The following is a 10695-nucleotide window of genomic DNA, read 5'->3' on the forward strand; positions in this document are numbered from 1 at the left end:
ATATCACCAGCTCGCTGACTGATGGCATCATTTTAACACGTCGGCTTTCGCGTCCAATATTATCCCCAAAACAACCTCGAGACTCGAGTGTGGATGACGGCATCACCCCCCACGACGGTGGTGGTGTTGTTGTTCATAGCGGGTGGGGAGGCTTCCCTGAGTAACATGGCCGCCTGATTGCCACCCCCTCCACTACCAACCCCCCCTCCACCACCCCCACCACACCCCCACCCCCACTACCCCGCCACCCCCCCACCACTACCACACCCCCCACTACCCCCCCACCACACCCCCCCCACCACACCCCCCCCACCACACACCCCCCCCACCACCACCCCCCACTACCCCCCCACCACCCCCTCCCACCCCCACCATACCCCCCCCACCTCCACCCCCACCCCAACCACCACCCCACCCCCCACCTCCACACCTCACCACACCCCCCACCACTAACTGCCACCTCGTGCGATCCCGTCCGTGCCTCCACCACCACCGCCGCACGTGGTTGTTGTTGAGTTGTGAGACTCGTCGTTGAAGAAGAAGGCCGCCTCCCACCGGCCGCCGCATGGCGCCGCGTCACAGGGCGCTCCGGGTCGTGATGGCCGGGGACGAGGTGGTGGTGGCGGCGGTGTCGCCGCAGCATCATCATCAGCAGGACTTGGGCCTCGCCACCACCACGACCTCCTCCTCGTCCTCCGCCGCGGGGCGCGTGGTGCTGGGCCCGGGGCTGCGGCGCGAGGGGGACGTGGTGCTGGCGAGCCGCTGCGGCGTGCTGCGGCACCGGGAGCCGCACACTTACTGGGTCGAATCGCACCAGAAGCGGGTACGTGGTGGTGGGGCAATGGGGGGGGGGGGGGGGGGTCTCTCTCGCTTTCCTGGGGGGCCCTAATGCTGGCAAGGGACCCCCCCCCCCCCACATAGCTCCCCACCGTGAGGTCTGAGAGACGCGTTTGAACCTGGACACGCTCAGCCACGCTCCAGGAGATGTTGACTACCTCGCCTGGTGTACAGAAGGTCGTGAGTTCGATCCCGACCCTGACGATGCCTGCTGCTGTATATTTGGAGTTTGCGTGTCTCTCTCATCATCATCATCACGGTGGCTAGGAGATGTTGACTACCTCGCCTGGTGTACAGGAGGTCGTGGGTTCGATCCCGACCCTGACGATGCCTGCTGCTGTATATTTGGAGTTTGCGTGTCTCATCATCGTCACGGTGGCTAGGAGATGTTTACTACCTCGCTTGGTATACAAGAGGTCGTGGGTTCGATCCCGACCCTGACGATGCCTGCTGTATATTTTTAGTCTGCGTGTCTTTCTAATCGTTATCAAGGTGGCTAGGAGATGTTCACTACATCGTCTGGTATACAGGAGGTCGTGGGTTCGATCCCGACCCTGACGATGCCTGCTGTATATTTTGAGTCTGCGTGTCTCTAATCGTCATCAAGGTGGCTAGGAGATGTTCACTACCTCGTCTGGTATACAGGAGGTCGTGGGTTAGATCCCGGCCCAGACTCCTGCTGATTTTGTGCAGTTTGCGTGTCTTCTCGTGGTCGCGTGGATTTTTTTTCCGGGTGCTCCGGGTTTTCCTCCACATTTACAATTAATCAACATCGCACGTTTCGAGTATTTGGCTGCTCTACATTTCCACGTGATGATGAGCCACTTCGTTGGGCTATCAATTGTGGCCAGGTCGCTTCTGAAAAACAGCTATATAGCTCAATGGGCCTCACCTGGTCAAATATGTATTTAGTTTATTTTTACATTTGCTGCGAAGTGGCCTGTAGAGCAGACGCACCAGTAATGGATTCTTGAATATATCTGTGCGGAGTTCTTCGTTATGTCCACGTGTGCCTGACGGATTTCACTCCGGTTTCTGATTTCCTCCCACGTGCCCACGCGTTGATGCAAATTGTCCAAACATTCCAATACCCTGAGATTGGCGGGGAGACGGGGTGTGTGTGTGTGTATGTTGACCATCTCTGGGATGATTTTACACGTGTGCTGTGCCCTGTGCTGCGCAGTACGTGCCCGTCAAGGGCGAGACGGTGATCGGAGTGGTGACGGCGCGGGCGGGCGACGTCTTCAAGGTGGACGTTGGTGGTAGCGAGCAGGCCAGCCTCTCATTCCTGGCCTTCGAGGGAGCCACAAAGCGAAACCGGCCCAACGTGCAGGTGAGAAGAGAGCCACGGGGGGGAACCTCCAACAGCGGTGACGACGTGCCCGACCTGTGCGAGTTCAAGAATCTGAATGTTGATTTGCACTGGAGGAATCTGATGTGCTGCAAAGCTCTTTTCACAGTAGGCGCCGGTCAGAAGGTTACAACAACAAACAATAAAAAGTATAGGAAAGGTAAACAAATCACTTTTTTTTTACATAAACTTTATAATTTACCAGGTAAAGCCCGCTGAGCTATTAGCTTATTTTTCAGAATGGGCCTGCCCACAAATTATAGCTCAATTAAGTGTCTTATCTTATCACGTGGAAATTTATAGCAGCCGAATACGCAATATAAACGGTCAACAAGGACCATGGTTGCATGTTGAGTCCATTGCGTGAAGTGCTGAAGGCTCCTCTCACTGCTGACAGGAGGTCACGGGACAGCCACTTTCACCACCATAACCACCACCCTCATCACATCGTACGATGTAACTGCGTAATGCTTGGCAGATAGTCTCGTTGCCTCTTGGACGATTGTATACATCTACTCTTTGGTTCTTTCGGTAAAGTCACGTAAAAATAAACATTATAAAATAATAGAACACGACGTTTCGATTGCAACACAAGCAGTCTCAAATTTAGTTCCACCTGATGCAATCGAAACGTCGTACTCTATTATTTAATTTCTTTTCTCTTTGTACGTGACTTTACCGAAAGAACCAAAGAGTAATTCCTGCAGTCACGAAAGCTTCAAATAAAGTTTGATTGTACAGTAAAACCTTGGATTGTGAGCATAATTCGTTCCGGAAACGTGTTTGTAATCCAAAGCACTCGTATATCAAAGCACTCGTATATCAAAGCACTCGTATATCAAAGCACTCGTATATCAAAGCACTCGAAAATCAGTTGTGATCACGTGACGCTCGGCAGACAAAGCGTATACACGTACTACTCGTATTGCAACACCTCGCTCGTTTATCAAATTAATATCTATTTAAAAATTTAGCTCGTCTTGCAAAACACTCGCAGACCAAGTTACTCGCAATCCAAGGTTTTACTGTATACATGTCTATCTAGCGATATCTCGTGTCCTTTTGAGGGTTCGAATGGTGACACCTGCTGTATGTATGTTGAACTTCTTTCACATTGTACCGTAGCCAACGTTGCTAATCGGAGGTGCTGGACAACAAACTAAACCACACGTGCTCTCTCTCGTTTGTGACGCGTGTGACGCGTGTGTCTCGTGGGCAGGTGGCAGACCTCGTGTTTGGCCGCCTCCTCGTGGCCAACAAGGACATGGAGCCCGAGTTGGTGTGCATGGACAGTGGGGGCCGAGCGTCCGGCATGGGGGTGCTGGGTCCCGGAGGGTTTCTTCTGCACTGCTCGCTGGGACTGGCGCGGAGGTAGGAGGACGGGGGAGGGTCCCGCGCGAGGGGCCCTTGCTCATGCGCTCATCGCAGGACGCAGGCGCCCCGTCCCCAAGCACCTTCTTCTTGGTTCTTTCGGTAAAGTCACGTAGAATGGAAATAATAAAATAATAAAAATACAACATAATAAAATAATTCTCACGAGGAACAGGTCTGTCGAGAAGACAGAGTCTGATTCAGACTCTGTCTTCTCGACAGACCTGTTCTTCACCTGAGGACGGCTGCTTGCGTTGTGGCCGAAACGTCGTGAGAATTATTTTATTATGTTTTATTTGTATTATTTTATTATTTCCATTCTACGTGACTTTACCGAAAGAACCAAGAAGATGAATCCCTGCAGTCACGAAAGCTTTAAATCGAAACCCAAGCACCCTGTTAAGGCTGGTAGGGCGAGCAGATGGACGTTGCGGCCTTAGCCGAGCAGACTCGGCCACGTTTTCTGAAGGCGCCATTGTAACGGTGACTTTGCTCGGAACCGATTTCAATCTGAGTCTATGTCGGTTGCATTTAGGTTCTGTGTACTCGACACGTGGCCTAGCGGTGGCTCGTCCGCTGCCTCTTTCAGATGTTTGCGGTTAGAATCCAGCGGCCGCCCTGGTTATTACTGCAGGTATAAGAACCGTAATAATGTTTGTACGTTGAACATCTTTCGGACCGAACGTAGCCGACCGCCTTGCTCCACAGTGGATGTTCAGGATCCCCTGATGTCATTTGCAAGAGGAGGCCATTGTATGCTGGCATCAGGGTCCAAATTTGCCACATTCGAAAATGACACCGCACATTTACTCAATTGGGACTACATAGCAATCATCACCCCTTGCTGGTACACTAACGCCCTAGGTCACTCTTGCACATGATACCTATCCTGGTCTCTTGAGTTCTCACCCGGTCAACCAAAATCAACTTGAAATTTGACCCGCGTAAGGGAGTGATGGCGCAGTGGTCAGCCCGCTGCACTACGGGCGCGGAAACTTGACGCTGGCGCCCGTCCCCCTCCCCATGCCTTGGGGCTCCCCCCCCCCCCCCAGGTTGCTGCAGCCGGACTGCGAGATCCTGCGCCGGCTGGGCGCTGCGTTTCCCATGGAGATCGTGGGCGGCATGAACGGGCGCGTGTGGGTGAAGGCGCGCTCGGTGCGCAACACGCTCCTGGTGGCCAGCCTCCTGGACAGCAGCGAGTTCATGAGCCCGCGGCAACTGCAGGCGGCACTCGCCCGCATCCCCGAAGACCTCGCGGTGGCACGCTGAGCAGCCCCCCCCTCCCCCCCCGTCCACAGGGACGTCCACCCACCCACCCCCCCTCTTCACTGACGGACGTTGGGTTTTATAAATAAACGAGCGATTTGTTTTATTGTGGCGCGTGCCGTCGCTGAGAGTTCATTCTGCCGAGGTGGAGGGTGCCCAGGGTTTTTCTGGTCTTCGCGGGAGCGATGGGGTGAGGCCGGGTAGTCGTGGTGGTGGTGATGGCGGAGAGGTGGTGGTGAGGCTTGGGGGTGTTGGTGAAGGCCGTGTGATGATGGTGAGGCCGAAGAGATGGTGTGGTGGTGAGGCTGTGTGATGGTGAGGCCGAAGTGCCGATGGTGGTGATGGTGGAGAGGGTGGTTGGTGAGGCTGTGTGATGGTGGTGAGGCTGTGTGATGGTGGTGAGGCTGTGTGATGGTGGTGAGGCAGTGTGATGGGGGTGACGCCGAAGAGATGGTGTGGTGGTGAGGTTGTGTGATGGTGGTGAGGACGAAGTAGAGGTGGTGGTGGAGAGGCTCGTGGATGTTGGTGAGGCTGTGCAATGGTGGTGAGGCCGAAGTGGCGATGGTGGAGAGGGTGGTTGGTGAGGCTGTGTGATGGGGATGCCCAGCGGCGGTGATGACGGTGGGTGATGGTAAGGCTGAAGATGTGGAGAGATGCCCAGGGTTTGGTTTCCATGACTGGGGGCATAGCGGGGGCATGGGCAGGGGGCTGGCCCTTAATTGAGAGATCTGTGGGGGGGATGAACAATATACACCCCCCCGCCCTCCTGTAAAATAATTGTGGGCAGTGCGCGTGAACGATCTATTTATAAAACGCATCGAGCGACGAGGGGATGGATACAGCGTAGCCTGATACGGGAATTCAAACTTCTCTTCGTCGTGTTAATTAAGCTGCCCCGAGTCGCAGCTGCAGCGCCTCCTCGCGCCCAACCAGTTACATCTCCACGCAAAGACGCCGATTCTTCACCAAAGCTAAAATCCACGGCGTCACCTCGTGCCCCCTCCCCCCGCCACTCTCACCACGTTGTCATTTAGCCCCCCAGTAAATTGTGAAAACTACGGAGTTGATGACGGCCGGGGCTTTTGGTGGCGGCCAGTGCCTTATGCTGGCCGAGCGGTCTCCTGGGGGGCCGTGCCGCTTACCCCCCACCGCCCCCCCCCACCCCGCTTCTCCCATGGTCACAAGTGGCCGCGCCTGCGTCTGACGTGGCCGCACAGGTGTCCGGGCTGTGCCACTCCGCGCGGAGGGGTGGGGGAGACCCCATCAGCAGTTTTGTGTCGACCCCGCAAAGGGGGGCCGGGGGCGGGGGGGCTCTCGGCCGATTGGGAGAGCTGCCCCCCCCCCCTCCCCGCCCTCTTGAGCGGGGTCGCCGGGTCACGGGGTGCCGTTACGGATGTTGGGGCTTCCACGCTGCCTGCAGGGCCCACCTGCTGTGAAGACACCAGGCACGTGCTTGTATGATTGTGTATGTAAGTGTGTGTCTGTGCGTGTCTGGCAGAGAGAATGTGGGGGTAGCGGTCAGCACAGTCGTTCGTTCCGCTGCGACACGAAACCCGGCGACCCGAGTTCGATTGCCGCTCACTGCCAGCATCGGTGACGAATATCTGAACTGGTCCTGGGCTTCTCCTAGGTCGACTCGGCCTTGAATAGGTACCTGATGCGGTGTGTAAAGATCGGCAGTGGAGAGACAAAGGCGGACAGACGTGGTGTTGGCAACTCACACCCCCCCCCCCCCTGGCTTCTATAGGCGCTGCTACTCACGAAGGGCACTTTCCCCAACAGCCCGTTAGAGGCTACACGGGGGAGCTTTGTGTGAGAGAATGAATGACGGCGCGTGCGTGGGAATGCGAGAATGCCAGGTGCAGCCTTCGGGGGCAGGGCAGGCGATGGGGTGAGGTCGAGTGAGCTGGGGGGGGTGGGAGAGACCGGGCTGGTGGTGGTGCTGAGGCTGAAGATTTGGTGTTGAGGCTGGAGAGGTGCTGGTGGTGCTGGTGGCGGTGGTGAGGTTGGATAGTCGTGAGGCTGGAGAGGCGCTGGTGAAGCGAGGTAGTGGTGATGGTGAGGCTGGTTGATCGTGGTATGTTGAACAGATTTCGCAATGTATGTAGCCAACCGTGATAATCAGAGGTGCGGGGGAACAACAAACGGCACAAGGAAATCAGTTGTAAAGAAGTGAGTTTGTCAACCTAGATGATTGAAAAGTGCATAAGCTCCAGTGGCTTCCAAATATCGGAAGGGAGAGCGTTCCAGACGGCCGCAGAAGCGCATCTGAATGCGCCACGTGATGCGGTGGCCACCGTCTTTGTTTCGATGGCCAGCCTAAAGCCGCTCCGAGGATGATCGGAGTCCGTGTTATGGTGAGGCCGATTAATAGTGGTGAGGCTGAGTTAGTAGCGCTGGTGAGGCTGAGTGATGATGGTGAGGCTGAGTGATGATGGTGAGGCTGAGTGATCGTAGTGGAGGCTGGTTAGTGGTGGTGAGGTTGGGTGATGGTGAGGCTGGGTCATCGTGATGAGGCTAATTAATGGTGTTGAGGCTGCGGTGATGGTGTTGAGACTGGGTGATGGTGGTGAGGCTGCGGTGATGGTGTTGAGGCTGCGGTGATGGTGTTGAGACTGGGTGATGGTGGCGAGGCTGGGTCATCGTGTTGAGACTGGGTGATGGTGGTGAGGCTAGGTGATGGTGTTGAGGCTGCGGTGATGGTGTTGAGGCTGAGTGATGGTGGTGAGGACGGGTGATGGTGGTGAGGCTGGGTGATGGTGTTGAGGATGGGTGATGGTGTTGAGGCTGGGTGATCGTGGTGAAGCGAGGTGATGGTGTTGAGGTTGCGCCGCAGATTCTCCTGAATATCTCTCCAGCCCGTGCCCCGCGCCACCGCGCACGGCACGGACCCCGGACGAAATCCACCGACCCGCCATGGGGCCCCGCTTGGAGCCCCGCTTGGAGCCCCGTCTGCCGCGCGTGTCGCTGGAATCCCCCCGTGGCAGGGAGGATGCGACTGGGGCAGAGGGGCTCGGGGTAGTCGAGGGGGAGCGTGACCCTCCGCTGTCAAGGAAGTGGGGGGGGGGTCTGATGGGGTTTGTGTTCGGGCACCGGTCTTTATGTTCAGCGGACGGGAAGTCCCAGGCAGCCGTGGAGGAGGAGGAGGAAGACGACACCTGCGGTGTTGTGTTCTCCGGAATCGGAATTCCTCCCTCCTTCCGTCACTCTCGCTTGTCCTTTCGCGTCCCTCTCTCTTGCCTCTCTCTTTCCTCTCTCTCTCTCTGCAGAGCAGTGCATGTATCCCTGTCTGGTGTCTCTGTCTGGTGTCTCTGTCATCGCTCCCTCCCCTCTCCCCCCAGTGATCACACCGTACGACCTGTCTCCAATTAAAGCCATTCGCCACACACTCGTCGGCAGCACTGGCTTATTAACAGAAGGAAATTTCTTTTGGAATTAGGTTTTTTTTGTCTAAAAGCAAAACAAGCATTAAAAGCAGCAACTGCAATGTAACCTAGAGAAGAGATCGGGGGGGGTGTAATCGCTGTGCATAATATGCCGTGACGGCGTTCGGAGTAACACAGGCGTATGAATGTTGAACTTCTTTCGCACCGTACGTAGCCAAGCGTGCCGTTCGGAGGTGCGGGGGGACGGACAAAAAACGAAAAAGCACAAAAAGCAATGGGACAAAGGCTGAATGGTGGTCAAAGATGCGCGTAGAGGCGCACGTGTGGAGTTCAAGAGAGACACAGAGAGAAAGACGCGGATTTTAGTTCGGGATATTGACGGTTGGCAAGATCGAACTTGGGGGCAGGATACGTCGCTGGCGCCGATGATGTCTCTGTCGGTGGTGGAGACTCGACGGTGGAGTGACGGGTCAAAAGACGCGAACGCTTCCGAGAGAGAACGTCCCGCATGGAGACGGAGCGATGAAGTCGACTTTGCATGGGCTAGAATGAATAGGAGACGCTTTGAAGCGTCTTGGGATCGTGAGCGATGGTGATGGCTTGAGTCGGACTTCATCCAGTCGTGGGATCATCATCATCATCGTCGTGGCTGATGATTGTGATGCTTTGGGTAATCGCCTATCTGCCAAAAGGTCGTGGTAATATTAAAGTGTGAGTTGTGCTTCAGTGTATGTATGTTGAACTTATTTCGCACTGTGCCTAGCCAGATGTGCTATAATCTGAAGTGCGGGGTTGGAAGGACAACAAACTAAACTTAAACAAAAAATATTCTAAAGAAATTAGTTTTCAATGAAGAACCGAGTTTCACCTTGTACAGCCACAGCGAACGCATTCCCTTCAAGTTTGCTTCAACTCCTCCCCCCGTGCAGTTAGTTCCTGCTCACTGATGCCCACAGGGAGCAGTGGCCGCACTTCGATTTGGCTGCCACGTGCGGGATGGTCGTGCGCCAAACCCATAACCACATCTTAACCACAATCAGTGGGGGAGGCGATGGCTTTTAGACAACCACATTCAATGCAGGGTGGGGGGGGGGGGTGTGCTCTCGAATACCCAACCACACGCGTCAGAGGGGGGCTCTTAAAGACAACCGCACTGGATAGGGGGGGGGGGCGGGGGGGGGGGCAGCTGGTGAAATTCTTACTCGCACTCGTGGGGGACTAGCGCACACCACGGGGCCGATGCGGTCGTCTCGAACGCCACTCCTCGGGCCCCATCTCAAGCAGTCCGGGTCTCCCCTTTCACAAACCAGATCCACCGTCTTATCTCCCTGGTGCCGGTCTGGGTGGAGTGGTGCCGGTCTGGGTGGAGTGGTACTCGTATGTCTCCGTTTTGGAAAATGTCACTGCCCCCACCACGGCGGAATCGGCAACTGAACGCTGCTCATTACCCACGCAGAGAACGCACACACGCATGCTTTCAGAACCCCCCACCCTACCCCCAACTGGAATTTTAACGAGGACTTTACGATCGGGAGTCGAGAAGTTCTGACCACGGTGCCACCGGTTCCACGGTGGCGAGGTGTTAACTACCTCGCCTGGTGTACAGGAGGTCGGGGGTTCGATCCCGACCCTGACGATGCCTGTGGTATATTTTTAGTCTGCGTGTCTCTCTAATCGTCATCAAGGTGGCTAGGAGATGTTTACTATCTCGCCTGGTATACAGGAGGTCGGGGGTTCGATCCCGACCCTGACACCTTGTATACAGGGTGCTTAAAAATGTCAACACGTATACGGGACTATCGTTTTTAATGGGGAAATAACGGATAATGCACTGTAACATGATAACAAATGTATGTTAATAGCTTCAAACGAGTCTCCACTTGTTTGCCATCATTGTCCACCCATGCCTGGAATCTTCTCCAGGTGGTCTTGTGGTATTGTTGCAAATTCTCAGAAGTGTTCACGTGTTTTTGAAGCACCCTGTTTATTTGGAGTTTGCGTTGTCTCTCTGCCCGTTGGTCGTGTGCTCCGGGGTTTTCCCTCCACATTTATAAACACGCGTTTAGAGTATTTAGCTGCTATAAATGTCCACGCGATAAGCCACTTCATTGAGCTATCATTTGTGATAGCCAGGCCGCTGGTAAAGTCAAAAATCGGGTTGGGTTCACCAATCATCAGGCAGGTGCGGTGCGCAGCCACTTGCGAGCAGCTGGTAATGATGGGAGTACGAGAAGCGCTGATGTCAGGCCACGAGTGTTTAATACTTTATGCGATTTAGTAGGCCTTCATCCAGCAGTGAATGGATCATGGCTGATGTTGGCGTCGTGTTACGCGGAGAATCGCCCGTCACCGCTTCGGGTTCTAGAGTGAAACATGGAATGATGGGAGAAATAAAACTTTCTCAATCAATTCTAGCGGTGCGATGATACATTGGCCGTGGTGTGACGACGGCGATGAAAACAATCATAAATCCAGCACTGTGGA

General features: G+C 55.1%; 1 protein-coding gene across 1 annotated transcript; it reads left to right on the forward strand.

Moving 5' to 3' along the window:
* Nucleotides 1-423: 423 nt before the first annotated feature.
* Nucleotides 424-4936, forward strand: EXOSC3 (exosome component 3). Its single transcript, XM_078879058.1, has 4 exons — nucleotides 424-823; nucleotides 2021-2170; nucleotides 3408-3559; nucleotides 4612-4936. Exons 1-4 carry the CDS (start codon nucleotides 566-568, stop codon nucleotides 4826-4828), a joined length of 777 nt encoding a protein of 258 aa, XP_078735184.1. The 5' UTR covers nucleotides 424-565; the 3' UTR covers nucleotides 4829-4936.
* The last annotated feature ends 5759 nt before the right edge of the window (nucleotides 4937-10695 follow it).

The sequence above is a fragment of the Lampetra fluviatilis genome, chromosome 3, assembly GCF_964198595.1.
Source record: "Lampetra fluviatilis chromosome 3, kcLamFluv1.1, whole genome shotgun sequence".
Taxonomy (NCBI): domain Eukaryota; kingdom Metazoa; phylum Chordata; class Hyperoartia; order Petromyzontiformes; family Petromyzontidae; genus Lampetra; species Lampetra fluviatilis.

Excerpts from the sequence above, each read along its gene's own strand:
- EXOSC3 (XM_078879058.1), top strand. The coding sequence starts at position 566 with ATGGCGCCGCGTCACAGGGCGCTCCGGGTCGTGATGGCCGGGGACGAG. Across the intron at positions 824-2,020 it reads TCGAATCGCACCAGAAGCGG|TACGTGCCCGTCAAGGGCGA; the intron begins GTACGTGGTGGT and ends TGTGCTGCGCAG. Across the intron at positions 2,171-3,407 it reads GAAACCGGCCCAACGTGCAG|GTGGCAGACCTCGTGTTTGG; the intron begins GTGAGAAGAGAG and ends TCTCGTGGGCAG.